At 40.6% G+C, this 27,810-nt stretch overlaps 2 protein-coding genes across 6 annotated transcripts in view; one reads left to right on the forward strand and one right to left on the reverse strand.

Annotated features, from left to right (window-relative positions):
- The window catches only part of Nxpe4 (neurexophilin and PC-esterase domain family member 4), a 292,750-nt gene that overhangs the window by 192,517 nt on the left and 72,423 nt on the right, over positions 1-27,810 (forward strand). The window contains exon 1 of one of the 5 annotated variants that reach the window (XM_057767688.1): positions 26,326-26,463. The exons of the other annotated variants lie outside the window; for them this stretch is intronic. The gene's annotated coding sequence lies outside the window, so the exon portion shown is untranslated. Of the gene's footprint in view, positions 1-26,325; positions 26,464-27,810 lie in introns of those variants that run through there. 5 annotated transcript variants of the gene reach the window in all.
- The window catches only part of Nxpe2 (neurexophilin and PC-esterase domain family member 2), a 41,387-nt gene continuing 21,579 nt past the window's right edge, over positions 8,003-27,810 (reverse strand). The window contains exons 3-6 of the mRNA XM_057767690.1: positions 16,131-16,864; positions 12,174-12,241; positions 9,457-9,672; positions 8,003-8,818 (exon numbers count right to left, since the gene is read on the reverse strand). Of these exons, the coding sequence (XP_057623673.1) occupies positions 8,283-8,818; positions 9,457-9,672; positions 12,174-12,241; positions 16,131-16,864 (1,554 nt within the window). The 3' untranslated portion in view covers positions 8,003-8,282. The remainder of the gene's footprint in view (positions 8,819-9,456; positions 9,673-12,173; positions 12,242-16,130; positions 16,865-27,810) is intronic.

A 27,810-nucleotide genomic window follows, 5' to 3' on the forward strand; every position in this document is an offset into this window, starting at 1 on the left:
CAGCTGCATATCCAGCAAAGATGTGGACCTGGATGCCAATGCCTGTGATCCTTTATCGTCAGGGAGCTCCTCAGGTTAAATTACCCAAAGCTAATGGGAATGGAAGGGTCAGGTCATCAACAGTCACTGAGCGACTAAAGCCATTTTATTTCAGGGGGCTAGACACACTCGATTTCTGCTACAAAGCAAACACGAATTCTATTATTATAGTAAGAAATACAACATTAAATGTGCCAGTTTAACCATTTCTACCTGCTGTCCAGTGGTGTTAACTATGTCTGCATTGTTGCAGCAATCTCTAGAACTTTTTCCTCTTACAATACTGAAGTTCTATACCCAGAGAGTAATTATGCCCCCCCAGTAATACCTTCTTCCTACTTTCTATATCCACTAGTAATGCATTCTTCCTACTTCCTATATCCACCAGTAATGCCTTCTTCCTACTTCCTGTGTTCCCCCAGTAATGCCTTCTTCCTACTTCCTGTATCCCCCCAGTAATGCCTTCTTCCTACTTCCTATATCCCCCAGTAACGCCTTCTTCCTACTTCCTGTGTTCCCCCAGTGATGCCTTCTTCCTACTTCCTGTATCCACCAGTAATGCCTTCTTCCTACTTCCTGTATTCCCCCAGTAATACCTTCTTCCTACTTCCTGTATCCCCCTAGTAACGCCTTCTTCCTACCTCCTGTATCCCCCCAGTAATGCCTTCTTCCTACTTCCTGTATCCCCCAGTAATGCCTTTTTCCTACTTCCTGTATCCCCCCAGTAATGTCTTCTTCCTACTTCCTGTTCCTATGATTTTTTTGATTACTATATTTACTTCATAAGTGTGAAATCATACAATACATATTCTTGTTTGTATTTGTTGAGCTTAATGTGGCCAGTGTTCATCCACATATGCATTGTCCTTAATGTGGCCAGTGTTCATCCACATATGCATTGTCCTTTCTCTTTTCCTTTCTTTCTTTCTTTCTTTCTTTCTTTCTTTCTTTTTTTTAAGTTTTTTGAGTTTCTCAGAGTAGCCATAGCTGTTTTGGAACTTGCTCTGTAGATCAGGCTGGCCTCAAACTCACAAAAATCCACCTACCTCTGCCTCCTGAGTGCTGAAGTTAAAGGCATGTACCACCACCACCCAGCACATTGTCCTTTTTAAGGACTGTGTAATGTTCTGCAAATATACATACATATATATGTATATAAACACACACATACATAGCCATATATATAGCCACCAACCAGCTGCCAAATCATGACATGAGACTTCTTATTAGTTTTGAATGCTCAGCCGTATCTTAGCTCTTATTTCTTGCTAGCTCTTATAACAAATTATCCTGTTTCTCTTAATCTACATTTTTTTAATATTTATTTATTTATTTATTTATTTATTTATTTATTATGTATACAATATTCTGTCTGAAGGCCAGAAGAGGGCACCAGACCTCATTACAGATGGTTGTGAGCCACCATGTGGTTGCTGGGAATTGAACTCAGGACCTTTGGAAGAGCAGGCAATGCTCTTAACCTCTGAGCCATCTCTCCAGCCCCTTAATCTACATTTTGCCCCAGGGTTTTTTACCTTTCTTTCTTTCTTTCTTTCTTTCTTTCTTTCTTTCTTCTTTTTCCTTCCTTCCTTCCTTCCTTCTTTCCTTCATTTCTTTCTTTCTTTTTTCCTTTCTTTTTTTTTTTTCCTTTCTGTATGCCTTATGTTCCTGCCTCTCATGTCTGGTTGCCTGACTTCTGGCCCTGAGTGTGTCTCTCTCTTTTTCCTCATTCTTCTCCTTCTTCTCTCTTTCTAGATTTCTCCTCCTACTTATTCTCTTTGCCCACTATCCCCACTTCAGTGTTGGTGTAGGATGTTGAGAGTCTTCAGCCAGTATCACAGCTTCCAAGTAGCTCTAGGTATCAGGATTCCTCTGCCCTTGATGGTAGCCAGCATGACAGGCCATGTGCCAGTGTAGACCACAGGGATTCTTCAGCCCTTAACACTGGCCAGTGCCACTGCTTTTAGCCTAAAGTCTGAAACCCTCGGCTCTAAAAACCTGATGGTTTTCTAATACCTTTAAGTGGCCATGGCCTTCAGTTTCTCCTCTCTGGCTCCTTGCAGCCTTTTACCCATCTTCAACCTCAGTTTACCAAGTACTCTCTATGGTCCCTCTTCCTACTCTGGCCACTCATGGACAGTTCAACTACTTCCTCTTCAGCTATCTGTCCAGTAGAGCTGTCTGCTTTGTCCCTCCCTCAAGTCTCTCTGCTAGACTCTGTCACTGCTGTCTCTGCCACTTCTTTCTCATTGTGCCCACACTACTGAAAGCGAGCAAGAAAAGATTACTTGAGATCTTTTATTGAGCTTGATGCTACAACACCAAGGAAGGAGGTAACACTAGAGAGTGTCTCTTGGCTGACTCCATTAGAGCCCAAGCAGCCTGCTTATATCACAGCCAACCCCCTCCCCCTCCCCACCACTTGCTTTAGACCAATCATGACCTTGTCTCTTAGAATCTGTCACAGTTATCAAGATTAATATTTTGACCAATCACAACTTTGCCTTTTTAATACCATGTATGTGACAGGGTCCATAAATATTGGTCTGCTCTACCTTGACTAAAGGTCAGAGATCTGGAAATTACTTCAGTTCTGTCGAGGTTATTGTCAACAGTTCAGACAACAGGTATGGCTAATATCCAGGCCTGGTATTTCAGGTATTATGAAGTAAGTCTGTTTCTACCTCAAAGAAAAGTCTAAGGATTCAACTAGGTTCCTACTCCTTCAGAGAAATAACAACAGATTCTACCCAGGGAGTGGTTTGTCCACATAATGTTTTGGTCTAGGGTGTGTGCGTTGTTTGTCTTGTTTTGGCAACAGAACGTTTAACTGAGAATATAGACAGTAACTTTCAACTGATTTGTTCATTCCTTGTATCATGTAAATGCAGTTTTTTATCTTACTCCTACCTTTAGGGTTGGGGTATTTAAGCAAATGGAAATTAAATGCCGGCAATTTTCAGTACTCATTGAAACTCCCTCCTGGTACTATCCTATACTTCTGTTTATTATTTTCACTCAGTCTTCATTCTCCTTGTTTTTCTAATCCCCATGCCCCTGCCCTGGTAAGCTGGATCCTTGTTGAAGGTGGTCTCCGACACTTATTCCCATTCCCTTTGAGGCCACTAGGGAACGTGCTCCCTTCTGATTTTGGAAATGACTATATATCATCATAATTTCAAAGGTTAATGATATTAAAAGCCTGACATAAGTGGTTTCTGATGGCCCTGACTGAGGCTGTGATTTCCAGAGCTGGGGTAAAAGCTGTGATTGATAGGTAGTTTTCTCAAGGTGTACATAGTGTCCCAGGTATCTGGTGCTGTCTGACAACTCATTTGCTCAAGACACCAACGTCAAGATAGAAGGGTCAAATTGCCCATCCTCTAATGTTCTTGTTATTACAGGAAAAGGAACATCAAAAGAAGAGTTTGTAATACATAAATAATTTACCACGAACACTAACAATACTTTTAGCAGTGCTACCACTGCCCAGTCAGTACCAGGGAAAGGTAAGTTCCCCATACTGTCCCACAAGAACCTCTTTGAGAACTTGCATTGGATTCTTCTGAATAGAAATGCAGACTTTGCTATATCATAAAGAAACTTTGTGTTTATTTTTTCAAGGAATCTCCATTTTCCCCAATGGCTGTACTCTTTTCAATTCCTATCAACAATGCCCAAGGGCCTCTATATCACACGCTCAGAAACATCTGCTCCTTTTATAGCATCCATCTTGATGGGTGAGAGAGGACATCTCATTGTGGTACTGACATACGTTGTCCTAGTGATTAGTAATTTTGAGCATCTTTTCATGTGTTTATAGTCTATTTATATGTCTTCTTTGAAGAACAATCTATTCAATTTCCTTGGTCTTTTTTTTAAAATCCAGTTGTATCTAGAATTTCCCCTAAAAGCCTGTTTATCTCCATTTTTAAAATGCAGTCCCCAGCCTGTGGCTCCCCTGAGAGGTGGTGAAATTTCTTTCAGGAGTTGGGTCCCAGTGGAAGGAAATTAGGTGACTGGGGGTATCTTGAAGGAGACCTCTGGAGCCCCTCCAGAAGGGTTGTGGCTTCCCCCACCACATACTCTTCCCCCATTGTGATTCTACCTCATCAAAGGTCCAGAGAGCAATGGGCCCAAGCAGCCATTGAGTGAAGCCTCTGAGGATCTCTATTCTGCCACCAAAGGAAACAGAGTCATCATTCCGTATAAGAAATGCCACAGGGCAGATAGGATGATCACACCATTCAAAGAAAGATGAGGGCAGACTGCCACCTGAGAATTTGGAGATAGATGTCTGGCATGTCTCAGATGAGACAAGTGACCACGTAGTACCCAGTCCCAACATAGCTCCTACACCTGAGGCTCAGGGAGCACTGCAGAAGAGGTGGGCAGAAAGATTATAGGAGCCAGAGGACCAGGAAGTCTAATATGAGATTGTGTCTTCTAGAAATGGCAGGGAAGTGACACCCATGATACCTAAACAAGACCCAAACAGTGACGATATTAATAAGCACGCTAACAGGAAAGGGGACATTAACAGGGTCCCACCCTTAAAATAGATTTTGTTTAACTGTATTAGTTCTTATCAGTGATTTTCAGAATGTTCAAGGTTTTCTTTTTCTTTTTTTTTTTTTTTTGATTGATTTTTATTAAAGACTATGGATGTGCCTGATGCCTCCAGAGACCAGGAGGAATCAGATCCCCTGAACTGGAGTTACAGATGGTTGTGAGCCTCCATGTGGGTGCTTGGAATTGAACCTGGTGCTAGTGTTCTTTCTCACTGAGCCCCAGAACATAACTGTCTGTAGTCGTCCTTCATAGGCCTTATTTCTATGACATCAGTTCTAATGTACGCTTTTCCATTTCTAATTTAGTGCTCTCTCTGCCTCCTTCTCTCTCTCCTCCCTTCTCTCTTTCTCTCCTCTCTCCTTGAAAAGGTTTTTGTTGTTGTTATTTTACATTTTCAACAAAAGCAACTTATTCTGTTTATCCTATAGTCTACCTTGCCGTTCTCTCTCCTAAACTATGTTCCCTTCTTCTGCCTACTTGGGTTTAGTTTTTTCTTTGTATAGGTCTTCAAAATGTGAAGTCAGGTGGTTGACTGCCACATCCCCTGCTAGGAGCCTCCCTTTTACAATCACTTTCCTTCTGTCCCATATGCTTTGACGGTGTGTGGCTTCATCTTCCTTTGTCCCCAGACAGTTTTAGAATTCCCTTGTGTTTTCCTCTTTGACCCACTGGTGGTTTAAGGGCACACGGTTTAACTTCTACATATCATGAGATGTTTGTTCCTTCTGCTATTGATTTCTAGTTTCGTTTCACTCCATTGTGCAGAAATGGGTTTTCCAAAAAGGCTTGATAATAACAGTAAAGAATATTTCTATGAATTGAAACGACTTGCTTAAGTCATTATATGTTAACAGCATAGTCAGTATCTGCTGTAACCTAAAGCTACTGCATCAAGGATGGAACACTAGGAGCTATTTAGATCCCAGGATTTCTTTTAAAAGATAAGTAAGAAGCAAATGACTTTAAAGTCAGGAGTTTTCCACCAACATCTGGTAGCTTTTCTTTTTTAATTCAACATAAAATATTTAAACTATCACTGTACTGATTGATTGATTGATTGATTGATTGATTGATTGATTGATACAGGGTCTCTTATAGCCCAGGCTGGCCTCAAACTTGTTCTGTAACCAAGGACAACCTTTAGACTTCTGACCTTCCTGCTTCCATCTCCTGAATGCTGGGGTTACATGCATGTGCCACCATGGCCTGAATGCTGAGATACACACATGTGCCACCATGGCCACCAGCTTATGTGGTGCTTACCATCAGACCAGGACCTCATGCCTCCCAGCTGAGCCATTTCCTCAGGTGACACTAGATTTGTATTTGAAAAACACCCAAATACTCTAACAAAACATGAAAAATACTGTCTAAAGAAATGCTTAAGGAAACACTACTGTGGTGCAGGGTCCCCCACCACTGTTGATCCCTCGGAATGGGGCTAGGGCTCCTGAAGAAAGATTCAGTTGAGTTTTAACTTTAATAATGACAAGTGACTATGTCTATCATGTGATCCAGCACAACTGTACAGGGAGACAAGTAGTAGTTATTCTGGGATAGCTTCAGTTAAAGCATGCAGGTTGTTAGGTGAGGAACAGGGCTGCAGAAAGCTGGTTGTGACTGGTTTAAGGAAGCTCCAGTGCATTTGAAGAAACAAGGCAAGGAAAATAGAAATCAAATCACATCCAAATTCTGATGATGGAATCTGAGGAGCTCTTGGTGTGTAGATGACAACTTAAACAATTAATGACATAATGTTTAGAAAAGCCATGAGGTTTATACCGAAGCTTCCGATGTGAGATTGAGAACCAGTCAGGAGCGCAATACAAGACTGACTTTTGAGGGATTTGGGAGATGCTTAGTTAGGAAAGTGCATGCTTAGCAAGTGTGAGGACCTGAGTTCGATTCCCCAGAACCCTTTTGTTTTAGCGGTGTAGCGGTTGGTATATGTCTACAATTCTAGTGATGAGGCAGTGGTAAAGCAGAGACTGCAAGTTCAACTATATCAAAAGCAGAAAACAGAGGACACCTGACAAACACCCATGGTTGCCCTTTGACACACACATACATACATATACACACAAAACAAGGAAAGAAAAGGAAAGGAAAGGGACAAGACCCAGAAGACCTGAGTTTAGTTTCTAGCCTCACCTCAGGCAGCTCACACCTGCCTTTAACTAATTTCAGATCCAGGGGATCTAAGATCCTCTTCTGGTTTCCTTGGCTCTTGCATTCATATGCACACACCCATACCCACCCACCCACACAATTAAAAATAAAATCAACCTGAAAGAAAGAAGATTGGATTTTCATGTTTTTATTGTGAGTTGCTTAGAGGCAGGTCCATAGGAATATGACCCGACAGTTATAATAATGCTGCAGTATTATAGTCTCACTTCTTTCACTCACAAACACAAGCCAAACTGGAAATTATTCTTGATTAAAAAAAATTACACCAAGTCTTGAGAAGTAGATAGTTGTGTTTTCTGAAGTCTTCTGAGGTCCGTAGAGGGACTCCCATACACACTTCCTGGGGCAGCTAGAATCAGAATTGTTGGTTTAATTTACTCAGGGAGTCTGAATGCAGGCTTTGGAGTACGGCTGCTAAATCACCGTGGAATCCAAGCAACCACTGGTTATCAAACCTTAACAAATTTTTCTAAGCAAGACAACTGCTGTTGTGGTCCTGAAATTTTTCCTTCTGTGTGTTACATTCTCTCTGAACAGATCATTGAGCTATGTGTTTCTGGGCTGCACATTCCTGTAAATCAAGGATAACGGTGACTGGAGGGGTGACTCAGTAGTTGAGAGCACTTCCCACTCTTTCAGAGAGAGGACCAGAGTTTGATTCCCAGCACCGGCATTCAGCAAGTCACAACCTGTAACTCCAGTTCCAGAGGATCGGAAGCCCTCTCTGACCTCTGCAGGCATCCCCAAACACATCTGACGTTTACTAACAGACACACTCACAAGTACACATAAATAATAAAAGAGCATTCAAAAAATAAGGAATGGCTAATGATGATTTACTACTTAGACAGCAAGCTTAGAAGTAAAAGCAAGCCTTCAAGTGTGTGCCCCCTCTTCACAGCCTTGCGATATGCAATGCCCAAAAGGCAAAAACAAACTAAAAGTTCATCAAGAAATAAACAGAAAAGCAAAGTGAAGTGCATACATAGAAAGACATGATGTTCACTCTTTAAAAAGGAGGGCATTCTCGTAAATTTGACATGGGTGAGCCTTAAAGATCTTGTGCTAAGTAATAAAGCCAGACACAAATTCACATGAACTTTATTATTTCATTTACATGATATGTCTAAAACAGTAAATTTATAGAAGCAGAAAGTATAGTTGTAGATACCCAGGGCTGTGGTCCAGGGCAAGTGGTGAGTGGTTATTTAATAAATAGGTTTTGTTATTTCTATTTGGGTTGAAGAAAACTGTTCAAAAATGGATTTAATGATGATAGTGTGACAAAGGACTTCATTTAGCACCATTGAATTGTAGGATTAAAAATGTTTTGAATGATAAATTTTCTGTCACGTACCTTTAACTACAATCCTCAATATTCATTTCTTCATAAGTTAGATTACATTATCTATGCAGTACATATGAGATTGGAGAAAGAGGCGTAGGAAGGACCAGAGATGTTTTCTGCACCTTAAGACCATCTAGCAAATGTAGTTTAAGAACATGGCAACCTGACTTTCAACCACACTGGTAGATGGATGGACATCCTCACAGCGATATGCAATCGTCATGTCCCAAGCGTCAATAATGCCCACATTAAGGTCCCTGAAAATGTTCCTTAAAATAAGATTCTGAATGTTGCCATGGAAGTCACTGAATATCTCTGCATTCTCATTTACTTCTCTGATATTCTCAGTCTTAATTATCACCTTGGTCTCCGGGCTTCGTAAGAACAGTCTCTCTATGGCCTTCCTGATGTTGATGGCCCTACGGATGAAAATGTTGATGGGGAAGGGTCTGAAGTGTTGGCCGAAGGTAATGACAATCGCTGTGCGGCTGTCTCCCGCCACCTGGTCGATTTCCCGTGGGATATAGTTGTCATCTTTCACAGAGAACAGCTTTTTAGTAACAAAGGGATGGCCGTGTTTTTTCCACTGTACCAAAATATGTCGTTTAACATCCAGGAGGACATGAGTTTGAAACAGCCCGGTTCCATGATGATCAAAGAATGTTAGGGCTGATGGGAAACAAATCAACAAATCTCTTAACAAAAAGAAGTAGCGTAATTTTAAAATGTGCACAATCTGTAAAACTCTGACCATGGGGACTTCTGGACAAACAACTGTTGCTTTTTACAAGGTAGAGAATTTTTGTCAGATACCTTAAAACGTTTACAAAATTTTGAAGTTTGTATCAAAATACATCAATAGAAAAGATGGTGCTAGTATCTGTGATTAAATAGCTAAAATATAACTTTTATTAAAACTTAGAGCCTGGGACTAGAGAGATGGTTCAGCAATTAAGAGCACTGGCTGTTCTTCCAGAGGACCCAGGTTAGATTCCCAGCACCCACGTGGTCATTCATAACCACCTGGAACTCCAGTTCTGGGGGATCTGATGACCTCTTCTGGCCTCCATGGGTACTGCATGCATATGATACACAGGAGATATATATATATGCAAAACATCCATAGACATAAAGAATAAGAATTAATAAACCCTTTGTAAAAATGAAACCAACTTAAAGCCAGAAGTTTGCCAAATTGAAAGCAATAATAAAATAAAGATCAGAAGAAAACAAAGAATTCTGATTATGATTATTTTAAAAAAAACTCCTTAACAGTTGACCAATTTCAAACTAAAAATAAGACATACTTTTCACAACGTTGCTTAAGTAGTACACCCATTGGCGCAGTGTGGAATCACCCATGAGGTAAATCAGTTTTCTGGTCAAGCAGTTATTTATGTCGTTTATGTTACTGAACTCCTTCTGTTCACAAAATGTCGAGATCCACCTCCCTTTGAAAGTATAGCCACTGGGGAAAGGAGTCTTCATTCCAACTTGACATTTCTTTTTCTTCGTTTCATTCCCTAGCAATAAAAATCAAAAATCCCAGACTCAGTCATTTTTATTACCACAAAATATTTTAGATATTTAAAATACGCCCCCATCCTCTTTCTCTTCTATCTTTGCTTTATACTCTATGTCTGCCTCCCTTGCGTCCACAAATATTTATTTAATGAAATCATCTTAAAGGGATGAATAAAAAGTTCTCACTAGGTACTTGCTCTTAGAGCAGGAATCTATTTTTCCCGAGTCTTTGCAGTGTTTCCTTGGGATCTACCTCGTCCCCAGAGCCTTTCAGAGGTAAGACAGCAAACTGAAGTTGGGAAGAAAGTGTAAACAGGGCTCAATTGTCCAGACGGATATTTTAACAATGACACTGGCCTTGGTGAAATTTCATGTCTCCTTATTCTCAAGCTGTTAGCTTATGAAAGAGTTAGACACACTTGGGAAATGAGAGCCCTACACTATCTGTGTCCAAATTACGTCCTCTGTTTAAAAGTAATAACACTTTAAATATTCCATTGTGTCTAAGACTAAAGATAATATTCTCACTGAGGTCTGTCTTCTGCAGACAAACAGAGTCATGGTCTCCTTGTTCTTCACACTGTACTACTGACATAGCTGAGGCCGGCCTCCTCAACTCATACTAAATGGTCCACCCAGGTAGGTGCACTACTTAGCTTTGACTGCCAACTTGACACAGAATAAAATCGCCTGAGAAGGGGAGTCCCAACTAAGGAGTCACCAGGATCATTTTGGCCTGTGGGCATGTCTGTCTAGGATTGCCTTGATTATTAAGTGATGTAGGAGGGACCAGCGCGTGGGTGCCACCATTTCCCTGGACAGATGGCCCTGGGCTGTAGAAGAAATCTAGCTGAGCAGAAGCCTGTGTCCAAGCAAGCAAGCAGATTTCTCCATAGTTCTTGCTGAACCTCTTTGGTTGAGAACTGAGTTCTTTAGCCCAGGGGTAATTCTTTGTGAAATATTAAGCAGCCCTGATTTGGGTTTCTGCTTGAATTCCTACGCTCGTTCAAAGATGGGCTGGAACCTAGAGGTCTAAGCCAGATGAACTTCCTCCCCTAAGTTGCTTTTGGTCATAGCATCTGTCACAGCAGCAGGTGAAACTAGAATAGGCAGCTTTAATACTCACACCTGAAAAGCACATTTTCATCATCTGCTTCCATCTTTGGGGCAGAGGGAATAAGTTAGGGACTTACGTTTATTCACACTGGATTACATATAGCAGATATGTTAGTGACTCTAATCATCACTAATGTGATGATGGTGATAATGCCAACAACCATAGCCTGGCATTATTTTGTGAGAAACTTGCTGATTTTAGTAGAATTGCAGTCTAGGCAAGAAATATGATGTGATCTCCTCTGCGGTGACAACTGGAGTTGCCTCAAAAGTCTTAGGACTTTCTTTCATACAAAAATTGGTCAGGGCTAGTGGTGCCCAAGTAGAGAGCGTGGTAGCAGATCCAGATCCATGGTTTATTTCCATCTATGCTCTCCCCTGGGTTTAGCACAGTTAATTCTAAACTGTAAGTCCTCCCTTGTTGGACCTTTGCTGAACACATGAAGAGGGGGTAATGGGTCAAAGTCTATATGTTGACCAGTATGGAAGTCATTAATGTTACTGAAATTCACTTAAATTCCAGGGCAACAGCAACACTTTATAAGTTAACTTTGTACGAGCCACAGAAGTCCACGTGTTAGACAGGTGAGCCATAGAAATTGCTAGCTCATAGAATCTTAAGGGGTGTGATTTGACTAAAAGGAAAACTAGAATCCAGGGGAGAAATGGCCTGAAGTTTTCCAGTTCTTTGGAAATATTTTAGCACAGTACCAGAACCCAACTGTTGACTTTGGAGGATAGCCTTTATGGCAAATACACAGAGTCTGGACATTTTGAGTGGGGCGGCTACAATTCCCTAGATTTATATATCTTATTCATGATGAAAACTGCTATGAAAATATTTTAAGTGGTTGAGGACATTTGATTCTTTTGCAGAAGACATGGGTTCAATTCCAACAACCACAAGACAGCACAAATTCATCTTCTAGTTTCAAGAGATCCGATGTCCTCTTCTGATTTCTTCTGGTATTGCACACACCTGATACACACGCATATATGCAGGGGAAACACACAAAATAGGGCTGGAGAAATGGCTCAGCGGTCAAGTGCACTGCCATCTCTTCCAGAGGACATGGATTCAACTCCTAGCACCCACATGGCAGTTCACAACTGTCTGAACACTACTTACACAGACACACATGCAGGTGAGATACCAATGCACAGAACACAAAAATAAATCTCAAATAATAAAACACATACAGTAAAATAAATCTGTTTAGAAATTTAAAAAATATTTTTCAAGCATAAAATCCCTTCTTTAGAATCCAGGGTAGCTCATCTGTCTCAGAAAATCAGAGCTCAGTGTTTAAGGGAGAACAAAGGTGTCACAAAGTAAGACAGTTGTTTCTGTTAGCAAGTTGTGAATACAGTGTCAAGAGCTCACGGGACTTACTGTTACCCGGCAAGACTGTGATGGTCAAACTCTTCACCATTTCAACCGCCATGTTGACCCTTCAAGAAATGGGAGAATAAGTTAGTCTAACATCTGTCCAGATCTTTAAGAGTCAGTCTTAAAAAATTCTTAATTCTCAATGAGAGGTTGTTGTTGTTATATTGATACACTTAAGATGTTCTGATGAAATTGATGAACCAATATTTTAGAAAATGGTTTCTCTGCTAATGGTGGGGAAATCTGCAAATCCATGGTGTCACTTATGTATTTGCAATCAACCAAATTTATCTATGTATCTGTCTATCTGTCTATCTGTCTGTCTGTCTGTCTGTCTACTCAGCCTCTAACTTTAGCCCTCAGGCATGACCCACCTGATGCTTCGTGAATCCCAAGATAGAAACGTGACCCAATATATTTGTAGACCACAACACCGTGTCACACTGTCCCAGGGTTGGGCACTCCTGTATGATTATCTAATGCCAGTTATCTTCTTTCCCTTTGCCACCTCTAGTAATCCAGGGCCTCATCAAACTTTTTCTTGGATAGTGTTTCTCCAATTGAAGAGCCTCACTCTCAGAATTTCTAATTCAGTTCACGAACTTGTTTCTTTTACTTCTTGGGTGAAGCTGAAGCTACTGGTCCAAGGACATCACTTTGACAACACTAACCTAGGCTGTTATATCACTGTATTGGTCCTTTGGTTAAGTCCAGCCTATTTCATTACCCTATACAAAACCTCTATATGACTTTCCCTCAACAGTCTATAGAATAAAGATCAGGCCACATAGAACCTCCTAAACATATAAACCTCTCTGGCTTCACTCTCACCTCCTCTTCACCTTCTCAACTCCACTGGGAATCTGCTTTCCATGGTCTGATAGCTCCTTGAGAATAGAAATAAGGTCACTCTGCTTTGCCCCAGTATTTCAGATGTCTAGCCTAGTAAACACCGCCTCCAAGTATCAATTCTACAACTTCAGCTGGTGACTGTATCTCATGAATTAAATTCACTTGATAAAGGATGAATTCTAGCTGGTGGAGGGTGGCATTGTCCGGAGCCAGAGCAGAGGGAAGGTTGGAATTGCAGAAGCAGCGTTGCAGAAACCTCCAAGGAAGACAAAGGGGACTTTGTCCAACACCGAGAGAGGATTGTTCAGATCCCAAGAAAGGGGTTTTTGGGTCAAGTGAGAATAATGCGTATTACAATCTAGCATTTATTATCTTTCATCTAGCCCAAGTGAGGTCAAATATAATAAGGAAAAGTAAGAGAACAAGACCTGGACACTTTGTCAATTTGGTTCCAAAGGCCAAATTTGATCGAGTCTTAAAATTAGCGTTAAAATATATGTTGTTTGTATAAATGTATTCACTTCAATAAGTCTTTTTAAATAATTATCTGTGCAAGCATTACATTTTAGAAAAATGCCTCTAATGTTGCATACAGGTTTGCAGCCACTGGGGAACTTTGGATATTCTGAGACATAGGCAGGAGGCTGTGCCAGGATGGGTCTTCCTATCCAGGCCTAATGAAGTCTGCCTTAAGAGAAGTGGAGATGAAGCCAGTGAGGAAGACAGGAATTATATACAAATGACTCCTGACTCTGAGAATAAGAGATGGTTCTGAGACAGTCAAAACAAAAAAAAAAAAAGATCTAGTCCTATGTTTTTTCCTTTTTCATTTTCTGTTTGTAACTTTTAATTTTTATTTATTTTAATGTGTGGGGCTGCTTTGCCTACTTGTATATCTGTGCCCATGGAGGCCAGAAGATAACACTGGATCGCTGGATCTGGAGTTCTAGATGGTGGTGAGCCACCATGTGGGTGCTGAGATGTGAACCCAGATCCTCTGAAGAGCATGAAGCGCTCTTAACCACTAAACCATCTCTCCAGTCCCATCAATGATCTTTTTTTTTTTTTTCAAATTAAAAAAAAATGTTTGAGAGCCTTTAATCCCAGAACTCAGGAGGAGAGGCAGGCAAATCTCTGTAGGTTCAAGGCCAGTCTGGTCTATAGAGTGAATTCCAGGACAGGCTCCAAAGCTACAGAGAAACCCTATCTCAAAAAACCAAACCAAACAAACAAATGAACAAAAACTTAAAAAGGCCCTGTTACTCAGAAGATAAAGGTGTGGGTTTCCCCATGCATTTGAGGAGAAAGCAACTGAAGGTGAAGGAGGGGAGAAAAGGAGTCTTGGAAAGAGAAAGAGTTCATTTTCACATGTGAATGTGAATTTCCAGAGCTCTAGCCTGTCCAGTTCACTCTGCTGGACACGTATGAAAACCAGGCCTTCCAACAGCAGTAGTTCCCAGAATGTGGACCTGCAGGTTCTGAAAATGAGTCACCAGCTCAGCCTGGGAACTATTCAGACCTGGCTTAAAGGACAAACATTCACGTTCCTGAGAGGGAAAAAAAAGATCTATTCTGTCATTTTCAGGTCGCTTATGACTTGTTCTTTTATTCAGTCAGCACAGTCACTGAGACCCTCTTAATGTCACTGAACTAGGCCTGTGGCCCACAGATGACTTCTGAGGTTCTGCCTGCCCTGTCGACAGTTCCTGAAGCCCTCAGCATGCTCTTGCCCCAGACCCCCCTCCTTCTCTTGACATCTTGACAATTGTATTTCCCCCATGCCCACATGACTCAACCCTTTACTTCCTTTGGGTTGCTGCTCTAGACAGGCCTTATTTTATTACTTACTAGTAAAATTTTTATTTGGAAAAGACCAACCTCTTTGACCAAAATAATTACATAAAGGGATTTTTTTTTTTTACCTTGATGAGAAAAACAAGTTGAAGGTGAAGCAGAGGTTTCAAGAAGAAGTTGAAGAGGAAACATAATCTCAGAGAGAAAGTGAGATGGGAGTAGTGTCTGGCCCTATTAGTATTTAAAATAGTGTCAGTGATACCTTTGGGTGGCCTGCTACAGATTCACTTATTTGTTCCTGTCTTGCAAGAATGACCATTCCCTAGAACTCAGCGTGGGATGTAGAAAGTGCTACTTATGGAGTGGCTGAACGAATGATGTTCAGACATGGCAAGCATATGCTCACAACCCTGCTTCTCACAATGTGAACGGTATAATGTCATGTTAGGAAAGAACAGCTTGCAATGGGAACACAGGCCTAGTCCTCCCTGTGACACGGAGCACTTCCTGGAGACAGCAGCAGCTGACCCAAGGCTTGGAAATGCAATGGTGAAATAAATGTTCACCTTGGTTGGCAGAGAGGAAACCAGCATGGAAGTGAAAGAAGTAGCCTGGAAACAGCTTAGAGTCTGAGCTCATCTTTAGAGCTGTGCAGCCTCACAGTGATTTTAGGCAAAGAAGAGTTCATAGATATTAGTATATTATATATTATATTATATATTATTAACATAATAATATATGTAATACATACATATATATGTGCGTTTTAGAAACACGAGTGAGAACCCAGAGAGCAGCCCCCAAGATCGCTGACACAGTCTGACTGAAATCTGAGGAGAGCTCATCCGAGAGAGAGGCAACAGGGATGGACAGACATGAGTAGGCTTCAGGACATAGTTCAGAGGTACAATTTATAGGATCTAATGGTTGGTTGGATCAAAGGGCAGAGTAAACTGAGTAATGATTCTACTCATTTAATTAATAGTACATGGGACAATATTTTATGAATACATTATAGACAATGCTGGTGCATCAGAAAGAATTACTGAATTTGGAATTATCATGCACCGTGGAAAACAAGATGGACACACTGTGAAAGGCACGTTATGGCTGTATTCCTTTCAGCCAAGGGTACCAGAGGTAACCCAGAATGGCAGCTGAGCTACCTCTGAAGGATGGACCTAACTGTAACTTAGGCAACACAGACATGACAATTTGATTAGTCAAAGTTAATGTACTCAATGGTTTGGTCAGATTCAAAGTCTACCTTTTGGTAGCCCTTAATGAATTTGAAGCCCTGTTTACCTCCGGAAAAGGAACTGTTCCTGAAGGCTGAGGTAGGAGACATTATTATTACTGGTTTTCATATGGGTCAGGGCCTCACAGGGAACGTGTGGAGGCTTCAAGCAGTAGAAGGCTTCATGATCCCGTGCATCCAGGTACTGACACTGCTCACCATTTGTGTTTAAGGTCAGGCCGCATTTAGTGAAGACAGGGGCAGTGCCATTAAGAAACTGGCCAGTGAAGATTATCCTATCATAGCCTTGGTTCCGTGCCCTCCAGAGAGCTGACACCCCTTCACTGGGATGCATGAGAAGAATAGACAGGGAGACGGGGCCCTCCCAGAACAGAGTGAAGCTGACCAGGTAGGTGCCATTGTTGAAGTCTGTCACCTTTCCAGAAGCTCCAGCCTTCAGAGCTGGGGAGGATATCCTGGCCCTCAGGAAGTCCCCACCATATTCCTTCCTGCGACCAGAGTAGTCCTTGGCTACCAGCAGGACATCCAGTTGGTCGCCTACAGAGTATGTGTCTCGGGGGTTGAAGATGGTGATGGTGCTCTCTTTGGCGCTGGTGGTGGTGCTAAGGTCGGTGAAGGGTCTGGGTGGGATCTGTTGGTTTAACTTCTCCAGGATCTCCAGGACCATCAGCTCTGCCTCTGCTGATGAGGTTGATGCGTTCTGAAGCCCTTCCGGGTGGAAGAACCCCTTGAAGATGTGCCATCGTCTCAGAGTGATGGGGTTGTTAAAGTGAAACAAAAACTGAAGTATTGAAAAGAACACATTTACTAACCGCAGTTAAGAAAGCGTGCTTCCAATATAGATTAGTATGACCCGTTGTATGCCTTTCAGTATGATGAGATTACTGGCTAGAAATCAATTCTAATTCGCTTTCAGTTAGGGAACGAGAGGAATTGATTTCCACATAGTGTGTCTACTGCTGCTGGCAGAGGCTTTCCTTCGGAATCATTCATTGGCTTAAAACTAAGTAGGTATAATAAATATGGGTTTCACTGTTGGACCTAGGATTTTTCACCTTGCCATCCCTTCATCTATCTCTTCCTTATGAAAATCATCTCACCGTATTATACAAAATCTGGAAAACAAAGCAAATATTTAAAATTATATTCTCGCCTCAATTTTATTTTACAGTATTGCATCTCTTACCACTCGTTCGCATTTTTACCAAGTTGCAATTTTACCAAATACAGTTCTAGCAGCTTTAGCAACTATACTATATACTTTAACTTTTAAAGCTTGCTAAATAATTTTTGTGATCTTTATTTTTATTGAGTTTGTTGTAGCCCATCAAGAAAGCACCTTGGGCCATGGGCCCTATGACATTAAACAGTCAGAATATTTAATTATTATGATTTTATACCACACTTGGACATTCTCCAGTTTTTCATGTCCAGCATTACATCTTTTATGGTAGGTTCCTGGGAATGAAATTGTACAATCACATGTCACTGAAGTAAGTACCAGCCAGTCAACGAAGGTGACATTTTTGACTGCCAAATATGTTCCTTCTTTTTACTGAGGCAGGGTTTCTCTGTGTAGCCTTGGCTGTCCTGGTACTCACTTTGTAGACCAGACTGGCCTCTAACTCACAGAGATCTACCTGCCTCTTTTTCCAGGATAAAGGTGTGAGTCACCACGCCCGGTTGTCAAGTATGTCCTATGGTAATTTTAAATTGTCACCAGCAACATAAAAGGTTAACTTTCATGCTATACCTGTCTCATTGGTCGTCATAGCAAACAAATCAGAAGGATTACAGTGAATGGCCCTTTCTAGAAGGCCAAGAGATTTAGTTGAGTGAAACATTTACTTACCAGTCAATAAATGCTGCTGTAAGCATCTGAATGATGGATTAATGGAAAGCAAACAGGACCCCAAGTTTTGATTCTTTCAGGTCTTGGGAGACTCCCCTGCTTACAGAGGGTCTTGTGACAGCATATTAAAATGGCACAGAGGGGCCAGGGTCAGAAAGCCACTGTTTTTGTCCACTGGATCATTTGAGTTCTGCTTTTTAGTAGTCTCAATGTGTTAGTTAATCTGTTTTCAAATAGTTCTGGTACAAAGTAATTGTGTAAAAAATAATTGTATGCCATCACGTATATCATTGAATTAGATAGCTCCCCAGTTGAAAGAACCAGGCAGCCTCCATCTTTGATGACTTTGGATGGCTGTGTGCTCAGTCAGCGAAGGGGCTTATCCTCACATGTCTCAAAGACGAAACCTCCCTCCCCAAATCCATCAGTTTAAATATTTTTGAATAATTGTGGAGTGTTGTCAACACAACTACTTGAAGATTTAACAAATGAAGTAAGTTGGAATTTTGCTACTGTACAAAATGATACTTCTAACTAATATCAGCATGTTTCAAATTCATTTTTATTTAAATGTTGTTTTGCTGATCTATTTCCTCTTTTAAATTGTCTATTTTCTTCATCTAATTTTTTCATTTAAATTTTAATTTTTTATTTCTCGGTTGATATAAGATTGTCATATGATAGGCATTTTAACATGCAGTCTCTTCAGGGTTTGGTTTAGGGTAGAGTTGTCATTTTAAAGATAGTATAATTGTGTGTGTATGAGAAGTGATTGAGGCACAGGGCATGTGGTGGTCAGAAGACAAGTCCGTGGGGTCTGTCCCCTCATTCCTCTTTCAAGCAGATTTCAGAGATTGAACTCAGGTGGTCCAGTTTGTGAGCTAGTACCTTTTCCCACTCTCTTGCCAATGGCAGTCTCTCAATCTCTCAGTTTTACAGAAAATATTGTTCTTGTCTAAAGTTGCTTGACATTTTTAGAAAAATGTAATATTCATATTTGAAGCTTTGAACAATTCTTTTGTGATTTGTTTCTAATCTTTGACGGTTCCTTCATGGTTTCATTTTCTAAATACTAAATTCTATTTTAAAATACTTTATTCTTTTGGTCATTTAGATTCGCTCATGGGTATCTTGGAACTAACAAGATGGCTCAGCAGATAAAGGCATTTGCTCCCAAGCCTGATGACTGAGTTCAGTCCCCACAACCTAATGTGTACGGGAGAACTGCCTCCCATAAGCTGGTCTCTGACCTCCACATGCGTGCTGTGGCATGCACAAACGCACTAAATTTTAAAAGGCAAAAAGCAATTTTTAAAATGTTTACTAAAATAGGTTTACTATACTGGCTATTATAATAAAGATACTGTACTATTTCAATTGATCTCAATAATAGTGCAACTAATTATTGCCAATACATTACAAAAAGAAGATACCAACACGCTGTTTACCACAATTTCACAGCAAACCAAATGCACAGAAAATACCTAGCGTGTGACCTTACCTTATCGGACACAAGTTAGCAAATATACAAAGACCCATGGGTGCAGAAAAGAGATTGAAACAAACCTGCCTGCGACAGTAAGAATGGTTTCATAGAGAGAGAAAGATGAGGATTGATTGCTTTAAGTTTACTAAGATAGCAAAAACACTTCAAAAATAATTGTTTTTAATTGACAAAAGGCATGTGTATAAGGTGAGGTTTTGACATGTGTGTATGTTGAGAGATAATCAAATCAAGCTAACATCTCACATTTATCTTTCTTGTGAGAACACTTAAAATCTTTCTTAACAATTTAAGTTACATAATATGGTATTGTTATCCGTCACCTGCTAGACAACTGACTCTGTGGAATGTATTTGTGGTGCCCTCTGGCCACCAACTCCTCACACACATTCGTATCCTGGCTGTAGTCCCTGCTTTCTACATCTAAGTTCAGGGTTTCGCTTACAAGTGAGATAAGGCAGCACTTGTCTTTCTGGGTCTGGCTTGTTTCGCTTAGCATGTCTCCTATTTTTAATCGTGTGTGTATGTGTGTGTGTGTGTGTGTGTGTGTGTGTAATATATAGCATATATTTTTGTTCATTCATTACTTAAGGGATATGTAGGCTGATGGATGTTTAGGCTGACCTTGGCTGCTAGGAAATCACCTAATGTATAACTGATGAATCACATAGTAATTCTATTTTTAATTTTGAAAGGTGTATTTTATTTTTAATTATGTGTATGTACACATGATTACAGGTGCCCCTGAATGCCAGAAGTGTTGAATCCCTTGGAGCTTGAGTTACAACTGATTGCATTGTCTACTGTGAGTGACAGGAGCCTAGTTCAGGTCCTCTGCAAGAGCAGCAAATACCCTTAACCATCGTGCTGCCTCTATTTTAAGTTTTTAAGGAATCTTCATACTGTCTTCCATAATGCATGAGCTAACTTGTATTCTCACTATCAGTACACAAGGCCTTTTGTGCCTCATCCTTGCCATCCCTTACCTTTAGACTTTGTGTAATGGCCAGTTCAACAGACACAAACTATATCTCAAAGTTCTAATTGATATCTCTCTGATGATTACTTGTGTTGAGGATTTATATTTTTTTCCTTTGAAAGATATCTATTCCAGCCCTCTTCATTTTCCATAGCATGGCTTATTTTGTTGCCTTTGAGTTTTGAGTTCCTCATACATGTAGTTATGAACGCTTTTATCCAATGTACAGCTTACAAATATTTTCCCCACTTTGTATACCACTCGGTATTCTGGAGATTGTTTCCGTGGCTGCATAGATTTAGGCTTCAATCCCATTTGTCTTAGCTTTGCTCTGATTTCATATCCCTTTGGAGTTCGATTCAAAAATATTTGCCAATAACAATATCAAGAAACTACCCCTGCTTGTTTCTAGTGTTCTATAGCTTTAAATCTTGCCTTTAAGTCCTTGCTTCATTGTGCATGAATCTTGCGCATGACGCTGAGAGGGGCACTTACGTTCTAGTGCATGGACTTCCAGGTTCCCCCGCACAATTTATTAGGCTGCACTCCTTCCACTGCGTGTTCTTGGCATTTTGATAAAAGAACAATTGGCAATAATTGCATGGATTTGTTCCTGGCTCCCTATTCTATATTGATGATGATATTTTGATGTAAATTTTGAGAATAGATGCTTAAATGTTTCCAATTTTGTTATTTTGGATGGTTCTAGGATTTTAATGATACTTCCAAATTTTTATAGATTTTCATATGTCTATTAAAGTATCTTTGGAATTCTGATAGATAATGCATTGGGTCTGTTCACGGTTTCAGGTCGTTCGGAAACTTCAGCCTCTATTTTAACCTATGAGTGCCTCTATGTTTCTACTCCCTTCATTTTCTTCAGTTTCTTTCATTATGTTCTAGAATTCTCGGTGTACTGGTCTTTTATCTGTGTAGTTTAATATATCCCTAATTATGGTATTGTTTTGATAATTCTACTCATGAGATTGTTGTCCTGATTTCTTTACTGAAGAGTTTGTGGTCCATACATAGCAATGTTGCTGGTTCTTGAATGTTGATGTGTACCTTTTGTTTCAAAGATCCGAATTTGTTCCATGCTCCTCAATACATCTTACTTGATAAGACCAGTCACTATGTAATCTTCCCCCACTCTTTTATTTTCTCACCCTGTTTTGAATAGTCAAATAATTTTTAAGAACTTGGCTCCTAATCTTCATCACTAAAGATTCGGACATTCTCCAGGTAGATAGTTAGTAGCCACAGCTGTAGGTCCTTCAGTGCCTACATGCCTTTGTGTCTTCCCCTTTTAGATCTCTAGCAATACTCCTATTGGAAATCTGCTTCTATTCTCTACCGTAACTTAAATATAATGGTACATTTTCTTTTCTACTTATACTTCCTTCTAGTGATCACTTCCTTAATATTTAAATCTCTCCAAGTACCTCTATTACATTTGTTTATTTGAGAGGAGGGCATGTACCGCAGCATATACTCGGAGATCAGAAGACAACTTTTGGGAATCCGTTCTCTCCTCCCTCCATATGGGTCCTAGGGATGAAGCTCACATCATCAGGTTTGGCAGCAAGCCCCTTTACTCTGCCTGAACCATCCCACTGGCCCTCAAGTATCGCCAGTACGTGAACACCTTCTTCTCCTTTAACGACTATTCTATTCTTCTCTCGCTCCACTCTCCACACAAGTCGAGTGTCTTGAGAGTTCTCTCCCTTCCTCAGTGGTGGCTTCTCTGTCATCACCCATTATCTGACTTCATGCTCACTTTTTACCTCATTCTTAACGACACTTCATTGTCACTCTACTGCTCCCCCGTGACCATGTCTCAGATGTCCCCAAACTGGCATTAGAGTCTAATCCTTAATAAATTAATTTTTTAAAAAATCATGCATTTCTCAACTGCAGACTTGTATATTCAATTGGGTATCAACGGAACATCTCTACTTAGGTGACTTTAAAAGGCCCTAAAGGTAAACATTTATATCTAAATTTATCCTTTGTCCTCCAATATTATTCCTCCTACTTTTCCGCAATAAATGATATCACCATCCATGAAGCTCTACAAACCTCACATACAGTGCCTGATTAGCCCCAAATCTTCACTTCCCACAGTCAATAAAATTTTCTATCAATTTATTAATTGCTCAATGAGCTGGCCCTTTCTGAAGCTACAGCCCCATTAAAAGATAATGAATGCCTATGCCTTCAAAGCTGTTCTTTCTTTCCTTTATTTCCCCAACTAAACCATATCAGGAAATGACAGTGCACTAGCTAAAGTCACCAAGTTACTCTTGACTCATGTGTGTGTGTGTGTGTGTGTGTAAATATTCTGCATATGTTCATGTATGCCTATATATGTAGAAGCAGGTGCAAGTGAAGGGCAGAAGGCAATGCCAAGGATCTTCCTCAATTGCTCTTCACCTTATTCTTTGAAACAGTCTTTCTGTCTGCCTGGACACACAGATTCAGCTAAACTGGTTGGCCAGAAAGCCTTAGGCATCCTCCTGTCTTCTCCAGCTCTGGGGTTACAAGAGCATGTTGCCACACCCTGCTTCTTCTTCTTCTTTTTTTTAATGAGTTTTGAGGAACCAAACCCAGGTCCTCATGTTTGTGTGACAAGCACTTTACTAACTACATCATCTCCCTCACTCTCTGACCTTCAAGGGAGCCTTAAACTAAGCATAGCAACACGTGCTCATCCACTCCCTTTCCTTTCTGCACACGTGATCTCTGACTTTACACTGAACATGCTCAGAAATATGCCAGCCTCGCCTGTGCTTTCCTACAGGAATGTGTATAGGGTTCCCATATAAAACCTTCATGCTTTTTTTGAGAGAGAGCAATTGCTTTGCAAAAAGTCCAGCACTGTCCTTGTCTGCTACAAATGAATCTTTATTTACGCTCTTATTTCTTTATGGCTTTGTACTCACCAACATGCAAATTCACTGCCTTTGACTACAAAATTAATGACCCAGATAGGATCATTTGCTTGAAGGCCCTTGAACTTTTGCTACTGGGTTCCTGTTAGGAGGGGCTGTGAGCAATGACACTTTATCCTAGGTATACTTTTCTCCTTGCTGGAAACAGATGCTGAACCTATAAGGGAAAGCCCTGTCTTGAGACTAATTCAATAGCTTTACAACTGCTAGGGTTCTAGAAAATCCTTTAGGGGGCTGGAGAGATGGCTCAGAGGTTAAGAGCACTGACTGCTCTTCCAGGGGTCCTGAGTTCAATTCCCAGCAACCACATGGTGCCTCCCAGGTACCTACAATGAGATCTGGTGCCCTCTTCTGGCATACAGGCATACACGCAGGCAGAACACTGCATATGTAATAAATAAATCTTTAAAAAAAAAAAAAGAAAGAAAAGAAAAGAAAATCCTTTAGCCACTCTGAAACTTGCTCAGGAGTTTCTTTGAACACCGAGTAGTGTTGGAATCAGTAATATACCAGTGGAGCCGTGATAACTGGACAAGGACTAGGTGGGTAAAAATGTGTGCGAAGGTTATTAGCAGGTCTAGCAAGTCGCAACAACATGTAAGGAACTGAGGGGACCGCGAGAAAACTCTGTCCCAATCTCGGAGACACCTGGCACAGGAAGCCTCAGAGCAGATCTGGGAAATCAGAAAGAATCTGTCTTGGTTGCTGACCATTGAAGTTTCAGGGTGACAGAAAGACATTTCCATCCTTAAGACCTGACCAAGGTAAAGGGACACCAAGGAGATTATGGTGATTTTTGTGTATTTTTCAAGTTTGTTTTTTTAATTATGCCAGAGGCAGTGGCATCATTTTACAGTTTAAGTATTCTGAAATCCTCTAGCAATGGATCAAATCTAAACTTGATACCCAAAAAAAGAACTGTAAAACTTATATTTAGACAAGCAAACTTTCAGCCCGAATATGGGAGGACTCCCTCTTGAGAAGCCCATGCCCACACTGGGGTGTGTGCTATTCCCCTCTTTCTAGTCATTCCTGGGCTGAAGCACCATTCTGCTTCATACTGGCTCATCCCAAAACTCACTTCTGCTGTAAAGTCGAGAATTCTGACTTTCTCTGAATAGAGGTCTCTGGGAGAAAAAAAATCAGCAGTCTGTAAAAGACAGCAGGTTGGGGCTGTGGCTTCTGCTCCCGGCATCTTTTCGAGTGACCCACACAAGCTCGAACTCTAAAGCATGCTAGTGAGGTCCTTCGACTCCCTCTTTGCTCTGCTCTCTCTCTACGCTCTGTTCTTCATCACACTTTGGGTTTGCATCTTATCTTGCTTCTTTTACTTCTGTTTTCTGAAGCTAGGACTCCCTTGAGAGCTATCTCCAAGAACCTGTGGGGCGGGGGAATGCAGAATGAGTAAAGTCCTGATGGAATGGGCATTTTGACATGTGCTTAGCCTGGCCTGCAGAGAACTCTAAAACTAATTGACCTATGGTAATTGATAAAACCATCACCTATATGGGCCAAGCTCAAGAGGGATGACAAAGGTATCCTTGGGAGGCTGAGTCTGAGTGTTTATGAATGACTGAGGAGTGTGTACAAAGACTAACAACCACAGCTTCCTCTGCCTGGATGCTTGCAGAACTGGTCCACAGAGACCTCCTAAGATGAGCTACCCCTCCTCCATGTTTTACCTACTAAACATGCTGAGGTTCCAGGCTGTGCTGCAGTGGTAAGAGTACTGGTAATGCAAGCAGTTAGAGAGGCCCACCTGATCCCATTTCCTTTGTATGGTGTCTGTATGTCTGTTCTTTCTTCATTCCCACACTGCCCCCAGCCAATGTCCCAGGACCTATGGCACAAGGAATGTGGCAAGAACTGATCCCTAACATTCTAAGCAGCTCTCTTTCATGCATGATTGATTGCTCCCCAAGAATTTGTCAAAGTGTTTAGCTCTGTTGTGATACCCAGATGAGCAAACCTAACTAGGCAGCACAGTCTGGAATTAAAACACTTTAGGAAGGGCTACTTTGTGTTTGACTTTCTCCAGCCTCTCTCTTGACCTTCAACACTTTTCCTTGCTTCTCAAGTTTTGTCCTCTTCCTGGATACCAGGTTTTCACCCCACTTTTGGTTGCCTTGTGGACCCAAGTGAAGGGTCAATACCCTTTCCTAAAGGTGGTTGGTTTCTAAGTCCTGTTTCAAGTGAACTCAAATCCCTAGCAAATAATTCATCAAAATCTGTTCTCAAGAGAACAGAACTTTCTCCAAACCGCTATTGTATTTCACCAACCCTTAGATATTTAAGACACAATACTCATGCCTTCTGTGTTCCAGCTTCCTGTGTTTTCATCAGAATATAAAGTTAAATTTTATTAAAACCGTTTTCTCAGTTTTGTAACAAAAAAAGTTTAGAAAGATCAAAAGGGGACCATAGAATTTTTTAAAAAGATATATAAAAAGTTATAGGTATGAAATATATTTTCCTGTATAAGTGCATTTAGATTAAAGAGTTTGAGGTAGCAAACTCTTTGTTCTAGAATAAAGGATTGTTCCAAAAGGAAACAGAAGGAATTAAGAACAAAACCAGAAATCTCAAGCATACTGCAGAAGGTCCCAAAAAGTTGCCAAAAGAGATACAAGAAAGCTAAGATTTAAAGTATACTTGTGTGCATAATTAAGTTGCTATAAATAAATGTTATTTTAAAAAGTTGCCAAGTTGGGTTTTACCAATACTTAATACATATCATCAGTCAGACCACCCTGACATTGAGAAAAAGATACAAAAGCAAACACATACATTCAGGTAGTCGACTTTTCGTTTTGGCTTTTGCCATTTTCAACATAGAAATTAAAATAAAGAGAGTCCAAACAGCCCACAGCAAGTGATTACAGGCAAGAGAAGAACGCCAGCTGACAGGCTTGGCCCGGGGGAGGAGCACACTTCTCTAGGCGGATAAGAACTAGGTGGCAAAATGAGAGATGTAGGAAATAACCACCCTCAGTGAAGTAGAAGAGGGGGGACTTGATTCTAGCATATTCTGAAGACCAGCTGAGACATCCAGCCTGATGAAGTGACAACTACCAAATTCTTGGATCTTCCATTGGTAAGCAGCCATTGTTGGACTAGCTGGACCACAGCCTAATAAGCCTATAAGCCATTCTAATAAATCCCATAGATAGATAGAGAGATAGATAGATAGATAGATAGATAGATAGATAGATAGATAGATAGATAGATAGATAGATTCTATAAGTTCTGTTTCTCTAGAGAAACCTGACTAATGCTTCAAGGGACCATTTTGTTCTTTTGTTTTGAGATAAGGTTTTGCTATGTACCCCAATCTGATCCCAAATTTACTATGTAGCTGTGTGGTTTGAAAGAATATGGTCCAAAGGGAGTGGCACAATTATGAGGTGTGACTTTGTTGTAGTAGGTATGGTCTTACTAGAGGAAGTGTGTCACTGTGGGGCAGTTCTCCTATGCTCAAGCTACTCCCAATGTCACAGTTTACTTCCTGTTGCCTTCTTATCAAGCTGTTTTCAGCACTGTGTCTGCCTGTACACTGCCATGCTCCCTACCATGATGATAATGGACTGAACCTCTGAACTGTAAGCTACCACCTCAACAAACTGTTTTCCTTTATAAGAGTTTCCATGGTTATGGTGTCTCTTCACAGCAATATAAACCCTAAGACAAACGTTGGTGTCAGGAACTGGAGTACTGATGTGATAGGTCTGACCATGTTTTTGTTTGGAGGAACTGGGACTTTGCGACTTTGGGTTAGGAAAACAATGGAATGCTTTAAGCACTGCTTAAATGGCCTACTAGTAGGAGCAAGGAAGACAGTGGTGCTAAGTTACTTGAACTGTCAGGGACGGCTCAAGAGCTTTTATCAGAGAAGAATTTTAGTATGTTGCCTAGAGATCATTTTTGTGAAGAATGTGACTGCTTTCTGCCTTTGTCTGAAGAGTCTACCTAAGGCTAAAGAGAAGAGATTTAGATTAATTCCATTGAGAGCTACTAACTGAGACTGGAACCAGCCCAAGAGAAAGAAGTGGGTTGTAGTCAACAAAGCTTAACAGAGTTGGAGATCTGAAGAGACTTTTGACATAAGATGGAGATGTGGATTTTGGAGTTTGCCCAGCTGGTTTTCAGTCCTTTTTTTGTCCAGTATTTCCTTACTATGCTACCTTCCCTATGTTTTGGAATGGTAATATATACTGTGCCATTATATGTTGGAAGTATATGATCTGTTTTTTGATTTTAATTTTACAAGGGATTACAGTTAAGAGATTGCCGTTTGTCTCCCAAGAGACTTTGGACTTTGAAACAAGTTCAAGGCTATTATAGACTATAGAAACTTTAAAGTTGAACTGAATGTGTTTTTGCATTATAATATGGCTACAAATATTTGGGGTCCAGGGAGTGGAATGTGGTGGTTTGAAAGAAA

This window comes from Chionomys nivalis, chromosome 4, assembly GCF_950005125.1.
Source record: "Chionomys nivalis chromosome 4, mChiNiv1.1, whole genome shotgun sequence".
In the NCBI taxonomy this organism is placed as follows: Eukaryota; Metazoa; Chordata; class Mammalia; order Rodentia; family Cricetidae; genus Chionomys; species Chionomys nivalis.